A 19,366-nucleotide genomic window follows, 5' to 3' on the forward strand; every position below is an offset into this window, starting at 1 on the left:
TGGATATTGAAGAATCCTTGCATCCCTGGGATAAAGCCCACTTGGTCATGATGTATGATCTTTTTAATATGTTGTTGGATTCTATTTGCTAGAATTTTGTTAAGGATTTTTGCATCTATGTTCATCAGTGATATTGGCCTGTAGTTTTCTTTTTTTGTGGCATCTTTGTCAGGTTTTAGAATCAATATAGTGAAAATGAGTATACTACCCAAAGCAATCTATAGATTCAATGCAATCCGTATCAAGCTACCAACAGTATTTTTCACAGAGCTAGAACAAATAATTTCACAATTTGTATGGAAATACAAAAAACCTCAAATAGCCAAAGCAATCTTGAGAAAGAAGAATGGAACTGGAGGAATCAACCTGCCTGACTTCAGGCTCTACTACAAAGCCACAGTCATCAAAACAGTATGATACTGGCACAAAGACAGAAATATAGATCAATGGAACAAAATAGAAAGCCCAGAGATAAATCCACACACCTATAGACACCTTATCTTTGACAAAGGAGGCAAGAATATACAATGGAGAAAAAAACAATCTCTTTAACAAGTGGTGCTGGGAAAACTGGTCAACCACTTGTAAAAGAATGAAACTAGAACACTTTCTAACACCATACACAAAAATAAACTTAAAATGGATTAAAGATCTAAACATAAGACCAGAAACTATAAAACTCCTGGAGGAGAACATAGGCAAAACACTCTTTGACATACATCACAGCAGGATCCTCTATGACCCACCTTCCAGGATATTGGAAATAAAAGCAAAAATAAACAAATGATACCTAATTAAAATTAAACGCTTCTGCACAACACAGGAAACTATATGCAAGGTGAAAAGACAGCCTTCAGAATGGGAGAAAATAATAGCAAATGAAGCAACTGACAAAGAATTAATCTCAAAAATACACAAGCAATCCTGCAGCTCAATTCCAGAAAAATAAACGACCCAATCAAAAAATGGTCCAAAGAAGTAAACAGACATTTCTCCAAAGAAGACATACAGATGGCTAACAAACACATGAAAAGATGCTCAATATCACTCATTATTAGAGAAATGCAGATCAAAACCACAATGAGGTACCATTTCACGCCAGTCAGAATGGCTGCTATCCAAAAGCCTACAAGCAATAAATGCTAGAGAGGGTGTGGAGACAAAGGAACTCTCTTACACTGTTGGTGGGAATGCAAACTAGTACAGCCACTATGGAGAACAGTATGGAAATTCCTTAAAAAACTGGAATAGAACTGCCATACGACCCAGCAATCCCACTGCTGGGCATACACACTGAGGAAACCAGAATTGAAAGAGGCACGTGTACCCCAATGTTCATCGCAGCACTGTTTATAATAGCCAGGACATGGAAACAACATAGATGTCCATCAGCAGACAAATGGATAAGAAAGCTGTGGTACATATACACAATGGAGCATTACTCAGCCATTAAAAAGAATACATTTGAATCAGTTCTAATGAAGTGGGTGAAACTGGAGCCTATTATACAGAGTGAAGTAAGCCAGAAAGAAAAACACCAATACAGTATACTAATGCATATATATGGAATTTAAAAAGAAGGTAATGATAACCCTGTATGCAAGACATCAAAAGAGACACAGATATATAGAACAGTCTTTTGGACTCTGTGGGAGACGGTGAGGGTGGGATGATTTGGGAGAATGGCATTGAAACATGTATATTATCACATGTGAAACAAATCGCCAGTCCAGTTTTGATGCATGACACAGGATGTTCGGGGCTGGTGCACTGGGATGACCCAGAGGGATGGGATGGGGAGGGAGGTGGGAGGGGGGTTCAGGATAGGGAACACATGTACACCCGTGGTGGATTTATGTCAATGTATGGCAAAACCAATACAATATTGTAAAGTAATTAGCCTCCAATTAAAAAAAAAAAAAATATATATATATATATATATATATATATATATATATATATATATATATATATATAAAGGGACTATGCTTTGATTCTTTGGTGCAGGAGAGAAATAACGTAGAGCCTGGTCATCTAGGGTGCAGCCTAGGGAGCAGAAAGCCATATCCTTCCTATTTTCTCCTACAGAAAAATCATCTTTCACCTTCCAAGAAACTCTCTGAGTGTTCTCATTGACCAGCATCTTCTGGTCCCAGCATATGGGCACTGATGCCCACTTGCATTCATGCAGCCTTGTTCCCTTTTGTGTGAACAATCTATATGGCTTAGAAACGGGTTCTTCTTCCCGTTTCATATATGATGACATCAAGGATGCAGACAGAATAAGCTAATACTTGCTCAAGGGCCCAGTTCCTTAGGATTCAGAGATACCATTAGAACTCAGTTCTGATTCTTGGTCAAATCCTCTCCCTATAGACCTGCAAAGACCTCAAAGGGAAGCGGAGATGAAACAAAGATGGTGTTTACTGCTGCCTTCAAAGCAGGCTTACTTGGCAACACTCGGTTTCTCTTTTTCCTGTTTCCATCCTCTCAGTTCTTGAAAGTCCTGCTAGACATAGCTTTTCAATAAATAAGAAGGGTCACGCAGTAGGAACATACCCAGTCATTCAGTGTGTGCCTTACATAATGTGTGAACACTTTCTTTTCATGTAATGGAGCATTAAAATGGTCCCCACTTGACCTCAACTAGCCACAGAAAACTGACCAAGTTTTAATTAATGATTTCTGGTTTTGTAAGTGTATCTTCTAGCTAATTACCCAAAGTGCTTACATTATGCTAACAGGATTGCAGATTTTTGAAATAGTGTGTGCACTGTGTTAAATTTTGTTCTTTATGATAATGATGCATCTAAAGTCAATGAACTATAATTCTGTCAAGTCAAGGCCAAGTCCACTTTCCTCTGATTGAACATGTGCTCACCATTGGAACTGTTGTCCATATGGTGGATGAATGACTCTGTTTAGCATGATCACATTTATAAATGCTATATCCCATCAAGTTTGGTTCATTTTCTGATGAAAAAAAAAAAAGATATAATGGTATTCAACTGCACTTATACATTGTCTCTGTCTCCACTAGGATCTTTTAGTAATGAAGAGACTGCTGTCAGTCCACATAGGAATTAATAGATAATCTTCTTCAGCTACTCAACTGAGAAGGCTTAGCAATGAAGCTGAATTTTATTGTAACTCTTTTACTATAGATGGGTCAAATATTGTATTTCTCTGGTGAAAATTCTTCAAGGAAAAGAAAGCATTTGTGTTTTTGACATGAACAATCCTATAAATTTCTCACATTCTGTCAGCATTTTGATGTTTCAGGGCTTTGTAACACATTTTTATATAATTTGTAAATTCCATAGCATTTTCAGATTTCCTGATTTGCTGCCTTATGGATATATTTTAAAAATCCTACATTTGGCTGAATTTTCAGGTTGTGTGTATTAGTCTAGATCTGGCTCCCAATTTGCAGTTAACTTTGAGAAAGGCATCGATAGCATTTATAGACTTTTCAAACAGTTTACCAAAATTAAGCACATAAATAAAAATCAAAGTCTTTTTCCTCTGATTTTTAAGGTTCAATAATATTTATCCTTACCATAATGAACATATTATCCATAAGAAGGAGTTTTATAATTTATGAAACCAGACCTTAAAAGATGCAATAAACTTTTATAATAAAAAGAAGTATGATCATCTCAATAAATGATGAAAAGGTAGCTGATAATATCTAAAACGCAATCCTGATTGAAACAACATGAAGAAAAATAAAGTTTTCTAAAAATAGGAATATAGAATCATTTTTAGGACTCAAAGTGCTTTGGCAAAAGAAGAAAAAGACAAAATCCAGCAGTTTAGTTCAGTCGACTAAACTCTTTGTGACTGCATGGACTGCAGCACACCAGGCTTCCCTGCACAGCACCAACTCCCAGAGCTTCCTCAAACTAATGTCCATCTAGTCGATGAAGCCATTAAGCCATCTCATCCTCTGTCATCCCCTTCTCCTCCTACCTTCAATCTTTCCCACCATCAGGGTCTTTTCCAGTGAATCAGTTCTTCGCATCAGGTGGCCAAAGTATTGGAGTTTCAGTTTCAGCATCTGTTCTTCCAAAGAATATTCAAGACTGATTTCCTTTAGGATGGACTGGTATGATCTCCTTGCCATCCAAGGAACTCTCAAGAGTCTTCTTCAACACCACAGTTCAAAAGCATCAATTCTTCAGCACTCAGCTTTCTTTATACCCCAACTCTCACATCCATACATGACTACTGGAAAATCCATACATGGCTACTGGAAAATCCATAGCCTTCACTAGATAGACTTTTGTTGGCAAAGTAATGTCTCTGCTTTTTAATATGCTGTCTAGGTTGGTTATAGCTTTTTTCCAAGGAGCAAGCATCTTTTAATTTCATGGCTGCAATCACCATCTGCAGTGATTTTGGAACCTCCAAAAGTAGTCTCTCACTGTTTCCGTTGTTTCCCCATCTATTTGCCAGGAAGTGATGGGATCTTCATTTTTTTGAATGTTGAGTTTTAAGTCAGAGTTTTCATTCTCTCTTTCACTTTCATCAAGAGGCTCTTTAGTTCTTCTTCACTTTCTGCCATAAGTGTGGTATCATCTGCATATCTGAGGTTACTGATGTATCCAGTAGATACATGAATATAGCAAAGAATATAGACATAATGATCTCCAAAAAACAAGTACAAATTCATTAAAAGATGCTCACTTATCTATGAGCATCCCTTCATAGATCATAGCCTTGTTGTGGCAAAAGGGCTTGTGTAAGTCAATGAAGCTATGCCATGCAGGGCCTCCCAAGATGGATGGGTCAGAGTGAAGAGTTCTGACAAAACGTAATCTCCTGGTGGAGTGAAGGGAAAACCACTCCAGCATTCTTGCTACAATAACCCTGAATAATGTGAAAAAGCAAAAAGATATGATACCAGAAGATGAGTTCCCCAGGTCAGAAGGCGTGAAATTAAAAGATGCTTTCTCCTTGGAATGAAGGCTATGGCAAACCTAGACAGCGCAATAAAAAGCAGAGATGTCACTTTGCAACAAAGGTCTGTATAGTCAAAGCTATGGTTTTTTCAGTAGTCATGTATGGATGTGAGAGTTGGACCATAAAGAAGGCTGAGCACCAAAGAATTGATGCTTTCAAATTGTAGTTCTGAGAAGACTCTTAAGAGTCCCTTGGACAGCCAGGAAATCAAACCAGTCCATCCTAAAGGAAATCAGTCTTGAAGATTCATTACAAAGACTGATGCTGAAGCTGAAATTCCAATCAGGTCACCTGATGCAAAGAACTGACACCTTGGAAAAGACCCTGATGCTGGAAAAGATTGAAGATAAAAGGAGAAGAGGGTGGCAGAGGATGAGATGGTTAGACAGCATCATTGACTTAATTGACATGAATTTGAGTAAACTCTGGGACACACTGGCGCACAAGGGAGCTGGCGTGCTGCAGTTCATAGAGTGTCAAAGAGTCAGACATGACTTAGTGAGTGAACATTTATAAGCAAAGGCAAAAAGTAATACAAAAATTAGTAAAATCATGTAAATTAAAATAATGAGATATATACCATATTGATGAAGATCAAAAAAAGTAATAGTGCACGTGTCTGAGGGAAAAATAAACCCCAACCGGTGGAAATAAAATAGCTCCATCTTTTACTAAGCAACTTCACAATACATTTTAGCACTAAAATATACAGAATTCCACTCCAAGGATTTACCAAAGAGCCTCTTTTCCACTATATCTTTCTATTGAACTGATTGATAAGCAGAGAGGTCCACTGAAACATGGTCCTTAGTCTTGTGGAATAGGAAAGATCTAAAGTCAACTAGCATTAAATGATTAAAGAATTAGAACAGGAATTAGAAAAAACAAGCAGCAATAGTGTGTACATACTCTATGCCCTACCACCAGTTTAAGAATTTATATGTCTCTACCACCTTATGAAGGAGGACCTGTGATTAATCCATTTTACAGATAAGGAAGCTGAGGAACTGAGTGCCTTCCTGATTACCTAGTTTCTCCCAGTGTACTGGAGATTGCTTGCTGTGTAACAGATAACCCCTAAGCTTGGTGACTTAACAATGATAATGAATTCTTACGATCTTCGGATTTCTTTGGAGCAGGAGTCTGAGTACGGCTTAGTCGAGTGCTCTAGATGAAGGTCTCTCAGCGCCGCAGTCAGGTTTCTGGCCAGGGATGCAGTCATCTCAAAGTCCAAGCCCACTTGTGTGGTTGCTGGCAGGATCCAGCTTCTCACAGAACTTTGTTTGAAGAAAACCCTTGAGGAACTCTCTTTACAGGTAGGCTTACAATGTAACAGCTCACATTTCCCCAGAGTGAGGGTTCTGACCTGAGAGAGAGAAGCTGACAAAGAGGATGCCATCTTTTGTAACCATAGCAAACTGCCCTGGATCCACCACATAGTGGGTGCTTAGTAATTGGACAATAATCACTATTTTGTAAAGACAAAGCACAATTTTATATGTGCTTAAAGGAGAAAAGGTCAGTTTTCATTCCAATCCCAAAGAAAGGCTATGCTAAAGAATCTTCAAACTACTGCACAGTTGCACTCATTTTGCACACTAGCAAAGTAATGCTCAAAATCCTTCAAGTTAGGCTTCAACAGTACATGAACCAAGAACTTCCAGATGTGCAAGCTGGACTTAGAAAAGGAAGAGGAACCAGAGATCACATTACCAGCGTCGACTGGATCATAGAAAAAGGAAGAGAAATCCAGAAAAATATCTAATTCTGCTTCATTGACTATGCTAAAGCCTTTAACTGTGTGGATCACAACAAACTGGAAAATTCTTAAACAGATGGGAATACCAGACCACCTTACCTGTCTCCTGCAAAACCTGTATGCATGTCAAGAAGAAACAGTTAGAACTGGACATGAAACAAAGGACTGGTTCCAAATTGGGAAAGAAGTATGTCAAGGCTGTATATTGTCACCCTGCTTATTTAACTTATATGCAGAGTATGTCATGCAAAATGCCAGTCTGGATGAAGCACAAACTGGAATCAAGATTGCCAGGAGAAATATCAATAACTTCAGATATGTAGATGACACCACCCTTATGGCAAATATTTTCATTAATCATCAAACATCTGTTTAAATATTCTGTGAATATTCATATGAATTAAGTTTTAAATAATTAATATTGTATGTGTTTCTGTTGTAATTTTGCATGTTATGCATTTTGATAATTTTTTGGTCTATTCCCAAGGAGTAAAAGGTGTAGGAATAATTTTGCTCGTTTCATCTTACTTTATAAAACAACCAGTAGCTGATACTGAAGAAAGTAGCTCCGAAAGTATTGAGTTGGCCAAAACATTTGTTTGCATTTTTCCATGACTATTGCATGACATCTTTCCAAACAAACTTTTTGGAAAACTCAACATTAAAAACTACTATAATGTTTTTTTCATCCCTGATTTTGAATTCTTTATAAATAAGATGAATTAAAACCATTTATCTATTAGAATGATGTTATGAAAGGCTGTCTAAGCCACCACAGAAATCTCTTTCATACATTATATATGAGATACAGAACTAAAGCAGATGTGTGAGTATTGCTAGTATATACCACTCCTCTAACTTTACATCCTTCCATATGGGCTTCCCTGATAGCTCAGTTGGTAAAGACTCTGCCTGCAAAGCAGGAGACCCCAGTTCGATCCCTGGGTTGAGAAGATCTGCTGAGAAGGGATAGGCTACCCACTCCAGTATTCTTGGGCTTCCCTTGTGGCTTAGCTGGTAAAGAATCTGCCTGCAATGAGGGATACCTGGGTTCAGTCCTGGGGTTATGAAGATTCCCTGACAAAGGGAAAGGCTACCCTCTCCAATATTCTGGCCTGGAGAATTCCAAAAAGTCGGACATGACTGAGTCACTTTCACTTACATCCATATACTATTTTTTTTTTTATCAGTAATACCTTTAAATCAGACGTCAGCAAACTGAACCATAAGTCAAATCCTGCTCAAAACCTGCTTTTGTAAATAAGTGTTATTGAAACATGATTGTGCTGATTTATGTATTTGGCTTCCTCTGTAGCTCAATGAACAAAGAGTATGCCTCCAGTGCAGAAGACCTGGGTTCGATTCCTGGGTCGGGAAGATCCCCTGGAGAAGGAAATGGCAACCCACTCCAATATTCTTGACTGGAGAATCCCATGGACAGAGGAGCCTAGGAGGCTACAGTCTATGGGGTCACAAGAGTCGGACACGACTGATCAACTAAGTACCCACACACACATGTATTTTCTATCACTGCTTTCATGCTTCAATGACAGAAAAAAGGAATGTCACAGACTTGCAAACATAAAATATTTGTGACAGATTGCAAACCAATTTGTTCTTTGGCCTTTTATAGAAAAAGATTTCCAATCACTGAAAATATTGAGAATTTCTATCCATGAACATAGTATAATGAATAGTCCATCTCCATTTATTTAGGTCTTCTATAATTGTTAGCAACAACTTTTGCAGTTTTCAATAGGCCAATCTTGCATTTATCTTGTTAAAATTTATCTCCAAATATTTCATGCTTTAATGCAATATTATTGCTTTTTAAAAATTTCAGTTTCCAATTACCTGTTACATATATAGATACAATTAGCTTTAAATTTTATATTTTGATGTATCCATGTGTTCTATGACTTTGCTAAACTCACTTATTTTTCTAGCAACTGTTTTATAGGCACTTTTGATCATCTATAAATAATTCTGTCATCCATGAGGGAAGGCAGTTCCATTCTTCTTTTCTAATATATGTGCACTTTATTTCTTTTACTTTTTCTATTGTTCTTGCTAGAATCTTCAGAATAACCTTGAATAAAAAGGTCAAGACCAGAACTCCTTGTCTCTTTCTTGATCTTTGGTGGAAAATAGTTTTTACAATTGAGTAAAAAAATGATGCTAGTTGGGACTTTTTTCAAATCTTTTCTCAAGTTATTCCATTTTACAACTAGTTTACTATGAGATTTTTACCAGGGTCTTATCAGATTGCTGAATTCTATAAAATATTTTTTATTCTTTCTTTGTATTCATTCAAGTAATCATATTGTGCTTCTTTGTTGGTCTGTTGATACGAAGAATTTCATTAACTAATCTTTGAATTTAAACCAACCTTGCATTCCTAGATTAAATTTCACTTGGTCATATTTTTTTTTTATATGTTGATAAACCTAACTTGCTAATATTTGGTTACGGATTTTTATGTCTGGGTTCGTTGTAGATTTTGATCAGTAGTTCTAAGGTATTTATTTGATTTTGGCATTGAGATGATGTTGGCCTCATAAAATCAGTGATAAAGTACACCTTCCTCTTGTATTTTCTGAAAGACTTCATGTAAAATTGGTATTTTTTTAAGTGTTAGCTAACCTCACTACTGAAGCTGTCTCGGCTTTGAATATTCTTGTAGGAGATTTTTAACAATAAATTAAAAGTATTTATAGATATGGGACTATTAAGGTTATCTAATTTTTCCAGACTGTTCTTTGAGAGTTTGTTTTGTCCCAGAAATTTATTATTTAATAAAACTTTTCAAATTTATTGGCACAAAATTATTCCTAATATTTTTCTATTATCCTCTTAATTCAAGTAAGGGCTGCAGTGATAGCCTCTTTCATGATTTTTATTTGTAGCTTATATCTCTCCCTTCTTCTTGACCAGTCCTGATAGAGGTTTATCTATCATATATTTTTTTTGAAGAACTATATTTTTGTTTTATTGATTTTTTCTTTAGTTTTTTTATGTTTTCTTATTTCATCGATTTCAGTTTTTCTCGCTATTAATTTCCTTATTTCTCCTAACTTTGGATTTTATTTGCTCTTTTTGAATAGCTTCTGAAGGGGGATCACTGATGTGCGATCTTTTTCCTTTTCCAACACAAACATTAATGCTACAAACTTCCATCTAAGTGTTGCTTTTAACTGCATTCCATGCATTTTGATATACTGTATTTACATTCTTATTCAACTCAAAAATATATGTGTGTGTATATATATATATATATATCTATATATATCTTCTAATTATTTTGGTGATTTCTTCTTTGACTCATGAGTTATTTAGAATTGCATTGTTTAATTTTCAAATATTTGAGGTTTTTCCCAGATACATTTCTGTTATTGATCTCAATGTTAGTTTTTCTGTGGAACTAGAACATCAGTTCAGTCGCTCAGTTGTGTCCAACTCTTTGCGACCCCATGAACCACAGCATGCCAGGCCTCCCTGTCCATCACCAACTCCCAGAGTTCATCCAAACCCATGTCCATTGAGTCAGTGATGCCATCCAACCATCTCGTCCTCTGCCATCAACCTTCTCCTTCTGCCCTCAATCTTTCCCAGCAACAGGGTCTTTTCAAATGAGTCAGCTCTCCACATCAGGGGGCTGAAGTATTGGAGTATCAGCTTCAACATCAGTCCTACCAATGAACACCCAGGACTGACCTCCTTTAGGATAGACTGGTTGGATCTCTTTGCAGTCCAGGGGACTCTCAAGAGTCTTTTCCAACACCACAGTTTAAAACATCAATTCTTTGGCTCTCAGTTTTCTTTAGAGTCCAACTCTCACATCCATACATGCCACTGGAAAAACCATAGCCTTGACTAGGCGGACCTTTGTTGACAAAGTAATGTCTCTGCTTTTCAATATGCTGTCTGCTGCTGCTGCTGCTGCTAAGTCACATCAGTCGTGTCCAACCCTGTGTGACCCCATAGACAGCGGCCCACCAGGCACCCATCCCTGGGATTCTCCAGGCAAGCTGGAGTGGGTTGCCATTTCCTTCTCCAGTGTAGGAAAGTGAAAAGTGAAAGTGAAGTCGCTCAGTTGTGTCCGACTCTTAGCAACCCCATGGACTGCAGCCTACCAGGCCCTCCGTCCATGGGATTCTCCAGGCAAGAGCACTGGAGTGGAATATGCTGTCTAGGTTGGTCATAACTTTCCTTCTCAGGAGTAAGCATGTTTTAATTTCATGGCTGCAGTTACCATCTGCAGTGATTTTGGAGCCCAGAAAAATAAAGTCAGCCAATGTTTCCACTGTTTCCCCATCTATTTGCCATGAAATGATGGGACCGGATGCCATGATCACAATTTTCTGAAAGTTGAGATTTAAGTCAGCTTTTTCACTCTCCTCTTTCACTTTCATCAAGAGGCTTTTTAGTTCCTCTTCACTTTCTGCCATAAGGGTGATGTCATCTGCATATCTGAGGTTATTGATATTTCTTCTGGCAATCTTGATTCCAGCTTGTGCTTCTTCCAGCCCAGCATTTCTCATGAGGTACTCTGCATATAAGTTAAATAAGCACAGGGACAGTATACAGCCTTGATGTACTCCTTTTCCTATTTGGAACCAGTCTGTTGTTCCATGTCCAGTTCTAACTGTTGCTTCCTGCGCATACAGGTTTCCCAAGAGGCAGGTCAGGTGGTCTGGCATGCCCATCTCTTTCAGAATTTTCCACAGTTTATTGTGATCCACACAGTCAAAGTCTTTAGCATAGTCAGTAAAACAGAAATAGATATTTTTCTGGAACTAGAACATAATCTGTATTAATTTATCTTATAACATCTATTGAACTTTTTATTATGGCCCAAAATACTATCTCTCTGGGTATCTGCTCCATGTGCACTCAAAACTAGCATGGAATCTGCTGTTCTAGGATGTAGAGTTCTATAAATCTCAGTTCAGTCAAAATGATTGATAGTGATATTAAAGTCATCTATATTTCAAATATTATTTCTTCTGCCCCTATCTTCTCTTTTTGAGACTGTCACTACCCAGTGTTAGAATATTTGATATTGTTCTACAGCTCTAGGACAACCTATTCTGTTTTTTTCACTCTTTTGCACTTTTTGTTTTAATTTGGATAATTTCTGTTGGCCTAGCTTCAGGTTCACTAATTATTTTATCTACTGTATTCAATCTGCTAATTAGATTAAGGAATTCCTTACATCTAATATTGTAGAAATATTGTTTCTAACATTTTATTTATCTATCTTTCTCTTTTGTATGGTTTTAATGTTCTTTCTGAATCCCTTACCTGTCTATGGTTATTAGTCATGGTTGTCATAAAGTTCTTATTCGACAGTTTCATACTAAGCTTTCAAGACTGTTGATGATTTCCTCTCTGGTCTTTCTTGCTTGCTTATTTCTTTTTTTTTTTTTTTGTATCTTACAACATTTTATTATCTTATAATACTCTGATGCATAAAAGAGTAGAAGCTGAATTGGGCTATACTTATTTCCAGTTCTTTACTTCTTCCTGCTTGTATGTCCAGGATCTTGTTCTCTCACTCTCTACCAAACATGAGATTGTTTACATATGCCATAGCTCCTTGTAGGATATTTTAAATTCTTTGCAGACTAACTTTACCCAGTTGCCTGTGACTTCTGCTCTGTGATTTATTCCAAGAAAAGTATGATTTTGTAGATTAACCATCTCCTTTTGGTGGTTAGAATGGAAGTGATATTCTTTTGTGTCTTTCTCCATCCTTTTCAGAAATGGAATTCTATGTTTTAAATTTGAATTAATTCATATATCTTCTCTAGAAGTTCTCTTTTGGTAGAACCTACCTGCTTTAGCAATGCTGTTTGCCTTTCAAATTCATTGTGGAGGGTCCCCTTAGATACATAGTTAACTTCCTTTGTCTCTTTGGTGGAGCTGAAACAGGGAAGAGAAGGCACAGCAGTAGTCTCTGTCACTGTGACCTGAGGACACCAATAAGTAAATGATGAGTTATGGGGGAAACTATAGGAAGAAGTGTATCCCCTCTTGTTTCATTTCCCCATACACAAAGTCTGAAGTTTCCCACATGAGTGGGTGACCTCTCACCTGTTCAGGTCCCACATAGGTTCTGGGGACACAGAAACCAGCAGCTCTTCTCTAGAGCACATATTTGGCCCATGCTTCAGGCTTTCTCTAGAAAGAAGGAGTTGTCTTCACCTGTGGGTATTCTCCCCAAATCTTCAGATTCAGATCAGAATATGAGAAACCCTATCAGCCTTTCAAGGCCTAGACCACACCCTCCTAAGTCCCAGAAGGGGGAAAAGCAACATAGCAGTATCATCTGATTCAACCAACTACTGTTTTCCCAGAAATCTCCCTTATCTTCTGTTTTATTATTTCTAAGTCTATTTTTCAAAGTAGTTTCATATGGATCTTTTATATGGATCATGTTTATGATCATAGCATAGACAAATGGGCTATATCTCCTTGAATGCAAGCACTTTAAGGTGTTTTAATTGTGCTGTCTTAGTGCAATGATCTAACAGTTATTTAATAACATTAAATGGTATTAATAGTACATTGTATTTCTAGACCACGCTTAGAAGGGAAGTCTGCAATATTGGTATTCACCTTGTAGTCTCAGATGTGTGCATTGTGGGAAGTCTTCAAATGTCCTCCCCCTGAAGCATTCTTGTTTACATTCATTTTAAGTCCCTGGGAACACAACAAATTAAGTTAGTTACACACAAGATGTCTACTTCTGTAGTCATTCTACTGTGATTTCTGTGAATAATTTATCAACCAGTTAAGGCTCATCAAATCTGGCTTTTTATGTGGAAACTATCTGTAAGGTCTCTTACTGTTTATCTCAACGTTTGAAATGCTATGATTTTAAATAAACATGTTTCTCCCTAAACAAGAATTTCATTATCAGAAGAAAGAAAAAAGAGTCTTGGCACATCAGGGGCCTGTCTGCTGGGATGTGTGTTCAGCATCCGTCACCTCCCCGTGTTGTCTGATGCCCTTGAGTTCATTGTCTTCCGTCACCTCCCCGTGTTGTCTGATGACCTTGAGTTCATTGTCTCCCTGTTTTTACTCCTGTTGGCATCACCATTCCTCTTTATTTTATTTTATTCCAGGTGCTGGGGTTCCCCAGTTCCAACCGATTGCCCTGAATGGCCGAATTCAGGTCCTCAGCAATGGGTCTCTGTTGATCAAGCACGTGGTGGAAGAAGACAGTGGCTACTACCTGTGCAAGGTCAGCAACGATGTGGGCGCGGACGTCAGCAAGTCCATGTACCTCACGGTGAAAAGTAAGGAAGACGAGCTCTTCATTTTACCTAAATAGGGCTCTGGGGCTTCCATTTTCAGTGGTCTCCACGCACACTGTTTAAAAACAAAACAAAACAAAATGTGGTTTGTTGCAGCTGGGGGGGTTGATGCTTTCCTGTCTTAAATATACAGTTGAAGAGGCTAGTAGAAGTTCAGCGACTGTCAGAATATGCAGAGTGTGCATCAGAATATGTGTCCAGGGCAGGGAGCCCTGGGCTTCCCTCCCTCCACTCCCCTGGCCATGGGTTCAGGCTCTGAGCAGCCCAGCCGATGAGTGGGTTGCTGCCTTTGGCACCCAGATTTCTCTCCTGTTGATTTTATCATGGAAAAGCCTAGTGCAAGGTCTCAGATGTGTTCTTTTCAGTGGTCTCTTCATGCTTTTTGTCATTTGCAAGCTTGTCCATAGATTTCCTTCTTTAAGATCACTGTGAAATCAAGAAACTGGAAACCTCATTATTAACATACATCCCTACAAGAAGATAAAGCATATAGGATTATACTTAGCATCCATGTTGCTGACAGATTTTATAGGAAAGGGTGAAATTATTTTTGTACTTTGGTTGCTAAACCACCAAAGAGAGGACATAAAGTAGACCAGCTTCTACTGAGCATTGCTCACTAGCAAATGGTTGTACATCTAGTTTACACTGAATGGCTTACGTCTTTCTTCATTTATATGCTTTGCTACTGTGTAGATTGAGATGTCTTCCTGACCACAAGCTTTAATCAGACTTCCTCTTGTTTAACTATGCTGTGTATAGGTTTTCAAGGATCTCTACCATCTTATTTATTAGGAGATTGGACTTAAAAGTGAATTTCAGTGCTATGTGTGAGAGAGACAGAGACTTAAAGACTAGCTACAAGAATTTATTCCAGTTAATCTATTTTTTTCTAATATGACAATGAAAATATCAAGCTATCTATTGCTATACTTTTGTTTTTTTGTTTTTTATTTTATTTTATTTTTTTTAATTTTATTTTATTTTTAAACTTTACATAATTGTATTAGTTTTGCCAAATATCAAAATGAATCCACCACAGGTATACATGTGTTCCCCATCCTGAACCCTCCTCCCGAAACATGTAAAATATCATGTGTGAAACGAGATGCCAGTCCAGGTTTGATGCATGATACTGGATGCTTGGGGCTAGTGCTATACTTTTGTATCATTAACAGATTATAGTTCTGAAATAAGGTTGCTTTGAAATATTAATACATTGTGGACATATCAATACATAATTTTGACTGCTAAATGTCATATTCTAGAGAAACTGATTTGCAATAATTAGAGGACAAAAAGTCATATCACTTAAATCCAAAGTTGAAGTGGTAATTTTTAAAAATAATAAATTGATGAAATATTAAGGAAACTCAAGATTTGAGGACCAACATTGACCAATATTGATCCATCTTTCCCCAACAAAAAGAATATATTTTGCATGCTAAAAATAGCATATTTTAATGAAAAATGATTCTATTTTCCAAAACAATAAATGAGAAGAGGAGCATCATTTTACATTTTTACAAATGCCTTTAAAATATGGTTTTATAGAAGACTGTTCAGTTCTGATATCTCTTTCTACATTTAGACTGTTAAAATATACTGTTCTGGTTGAATTAATAAAGAAAATTTAGCTTTGTACAGACATATTGTCAGAAAAGGAAAGAATATTTTAGTAGCTTTCTCAGATAATTGTGGATATTCTTCAGTGATTCTATACCAAAACTCAATCAGTCGTGGTTTTCAATAAAATAGTTACCATGTGGAATTTGAAATAACATTAATGACTTTTCATACTTGGTTACACTATTCCATTGGTCTTTCTTGCCCTTTAAATAGAAACTGCACACAGTCACAATGTTGTAACACACTATGAAAGCGAAAGTGAATGTCGCTTAGTTGTGTCCAGCTCTTTGTGACCCCATGGACTATACAGCGCATGTACAGTACAGTACATTTCTCCAGGGCAGAATACTGGAGTGGGTGGCCGTTCCCTTCTCCAGGGGATCTTCCCAACCCAGGGATCGAACCCAGGTCTCCCGCATTCCAGGCAGATTCTTTACCAGCTGAGCCACAAGCGAAGCCTGTAACACACTATATTGGTCATTTTAAAAACATTGGTTCACTGAGTTACACCAGTCTAACACATGTTTGACTGAGGCATTTCACTGGTGGTGGTGGTCACTCAGTTGCTAAGTTGTGTCGCACTCTTTTTGACCCCTTCGGCTGTAGCCCACCAGGCTCCTCTGTCCATGGGATTTCCCAGGCAAGAATACTGGAGTAGGTTGCCATTTCCTTCTCTAGGGGATCTTCCTGCAAAAATCACATTCATTAATATTACCACTTATCTCCCAAGCAAGGTGGTTAAGAATAACAATTAAAAAAAAAATTGTTTTCTATCCCACTAATACATATCTAGGCTCTAATAGATACAGAACCCTCTGAAGGATGTAAATACAGTCAACCATGGACCTTGCCTTCATGAATGAAAGAATGTATGTTTTGAGAAAGAAGACAGCAAGGCAGGAGTACAGCCTGCTAATCACAGTGCAAGAAAAAGAGTAAGGTGCACAGAGATGCCTGGGAGGACAGCACCATCATTTTGAGGAGATTAAGGGAAGTGTCAGGGTGAAAAAATCTTTTAAAATGGGTAGAATTTGAAAATGCAGAAATTGAAGGTTTCCCCACATCTCTCTCCATACTTTTGATGCTGGTATTAGAGTAGACATGGGACCACAAAGATGTCCACTTCCTCTTAATGGGCTTTCCCTCCTTGGGACCATCAGGCCTGAGTGTGGACAGCTCTGCTCCAGCAGAGGGCACCCCTGTCAGGACAGAGGGGGGGACACCTGGAACACACAGGTTCCCATCCCTTGTAGAATTAGTGACTACAGAACAGCACTCAGGGTGCCAGAGTTTTTAGTCCTGAAGGATGCAGTTTGAAAGATAGAGTTGTTGAGGGTAAGCAGAGGCATGGGAGGGAGAGAGAGCAAATATAAGAGATCAAAAGACTCAAAGTGAGGGGTAACTGTGTTTGAATGTTGTACCAGGTAAGTGGAGGGGACCAGAGAAAGAAAAATTCATAGTGAGTGTTTGTTCATCAAAGACAGATATTCTTAGAGCTGGCCAATCTTAGTTTCTGTCTCTCAAACCATATAGACTATTAGCAGAGAGGTGCATTTATGAAACAGTTCATTTTACCAGTTCTTGATAACCCTCAGGTAGCTTTGTACAAGATTGAAGTCAGGAGGACAAGGGGATGACAGAGAATGAGATGATTGGATGGCATCACCAACTTGACGGACATGAGTCTGAGCAAACCAGACACGGAAGCTTAGCGTGCTGCAGTCCACAAGACCGCAGAGTCAGACATGACTAAGTGACTAAACAACAAGCTTTGTACATAATTTCAACTTCAGGCATCTGGTATCTTTAACCCTCTAAAAGCACAATGTTTAAACTCTGAAAAGCAAAAACGTAATTTCAAGAAGAGATATAAAAGCACAGAGACAGAAGATACACAGTGACGCTGTTCCTCCAGTGATCACATTTAAACGAAAACAACAGCTAACAGAGCGATGGCTTGCACTTGATCTTCATGTACTTGCTTAACAACACTACTGAGTCTGTGAACACTGACAGGCTTAGGCTGAGCACATGGTCGTGGGAGACCTGCCAGTGGGTGTGTAGGTAGTTTTTACCAGGAAAACAGGAGACAGTGGAAACAGAGAGCCTCCACTCTGGCCTGGCACAGTCAAACTTGGTACCCAGCTGCCAAGCGAGCAGATTGTATGTCCCTGCAGCCATGGTGGGATTATACCTGACATTGCAGCAGAGAGGTTCTGGGCTCTTCTTATCTGATGCTACCCAGGCTTGCATCAGGCATGATTTCTTTAATGTTTCAAAAGAAACTGCACTGCCTTCAGTAAAAATATTAAGTATTCTCTGTTTTCTAAAAGTCATTAAAAAAAAAAAAACTGGTCTGCAAATATTTTTAAATGCAATAGGACAGGGCTTTCTACCTGATCAGGTTTGTCAGGAAATTAAAGTGGCTTCTCAGATGAGAGCTCTGGATGCCCAGGGAGGCTGGCACTGGATTTTACATACACTTTAAAGACCCGAACACTACTACTAGAGCCTGGTATGGAGGAGGACTCAGTGGATGCTGGGAATCAAGTCCTGGTGCAGACTGGGTTTCCTGTCTGGGAAGTTTTCTTACCACCGCTCCAATGATTTCAAAACCCACCACTCTAATAATAAAGCAATTTTATGAGTGCCTCCCTGCCATCTCCCATTTTGGAGTCAGACATAAAGAGGCCATGGGAAGAGAAGATAGCAGGCAACCATGTTTGGAATGAAAGGTCGTGAGATAGAAAGTCATCATGAGATAAAAAAATAATCAGTGCATATCCTTCCAGCTTTGTTGGTATTCCTGCTTCTGATTCACCATTATAATCTCAATGCTGATTTATCATTTATGAAAGATCATCCCAGGGATAGGGACCCAAAACACCAGATAATGTTCAGGACTTTTGGCAAAAAGGACAGGGGAACTGGGCTCGACTTTGAATCAAATTTGGCCTCTGGTGATCATGCTACATCCCTCACCCCAGGACCATCAGGGGCTGCAGAAGTCTCTCCCACCCCCACATGAGGGACCACTTGGGATCTGGGGAATGTGGTCTTTTGTGCTAAGAAAACAATTCCTGAAGCTGTGGAATCTTTCAAGTGGAAGAGCTATCTTCTCAGGTGCCAAAATTGCACCCTCCACTGTCCCAGGTTTCTGCCCCAGCCAATCTGAGCCTGTGTGCCTCCGGGAACACTGCTTTCCATGTGGATCTCTAGCCCACGATGCCAGGCAGCTCTTCTTTCATCCACCACTCTCACAGGTCCCTTCTGATTCCCACATGCTGTGCAATAGAACATCCCTCATCAAACAGGAGCAGGTGCTTCCCTGGAGAGTCTGTTACTCGTGGAATCCACCCTCCCCCATCTCTGGATCACAGAGTCCACCGATAGGTTCCAGTCTAGTCTTGGTCCTCAGGCCCCCGCTCTGAGCAGGTCCCTGGGTCCCATGCCACCTGATCTCCGTGTTCCCAGAATGTAGGGATGCATGAGTGTGCATGCACCAACTCCGGTCAGACAGTCCCCAGGTCCTGGCTGTTTCTGGATAGTAACATGATTTGACTTCAGCCTACCTCTTGTCCTGTTATTGCCAGAGTGGGTGTTGGGGTGGAATACAATATTTCATCACTCTACACTACCACCCCAAATAGAATCTGTTCATATCCACCCTTGGACAGTCCATTCAACCCCT

General features: G+C 38.7%; 1 protein-coding gene across 2 annotated transcripts in view; it reads left to right on the forward strand.

Annotated features, from left to right (window-relative positions):
* Positions 1 to 19,366, forward strand: part of DSCAM (DS cell adhesion molecule) — an 859,211-nt gene that overhangs the window by 619,299 nt on the left and 220,546 nt on the right. For both annotated transcript variants that reach the window (XM_086341570.1, XM_086341667.1), the window contains one exon: positions 13,855 to 14,028. In XM_086341570.1, the coding sequence (XP_086197696.1) occupies positions 13,855 to 14,028 (174 nt within the window). The remainder of the gene's footprint in view (positions 1 to 13,854; positions 14,029 to 19,366) is intronic.

The sequence above is a fragment of the Bos grunniens genome, chromosome 1 (genome assembly GCF_055505025.1).
Source record: "Bos grunniens cultivar Pamir isolate PY7600 chromosome 1, Bosgru_T2T1.0, whole genome shotgun sequence".
Classification (NCBI taxonomy): Eukaryota; Metazoa; Chordata; class Mammalia; order Artiodactyla; family Bovidae; genus Bos; species Bos grunniens.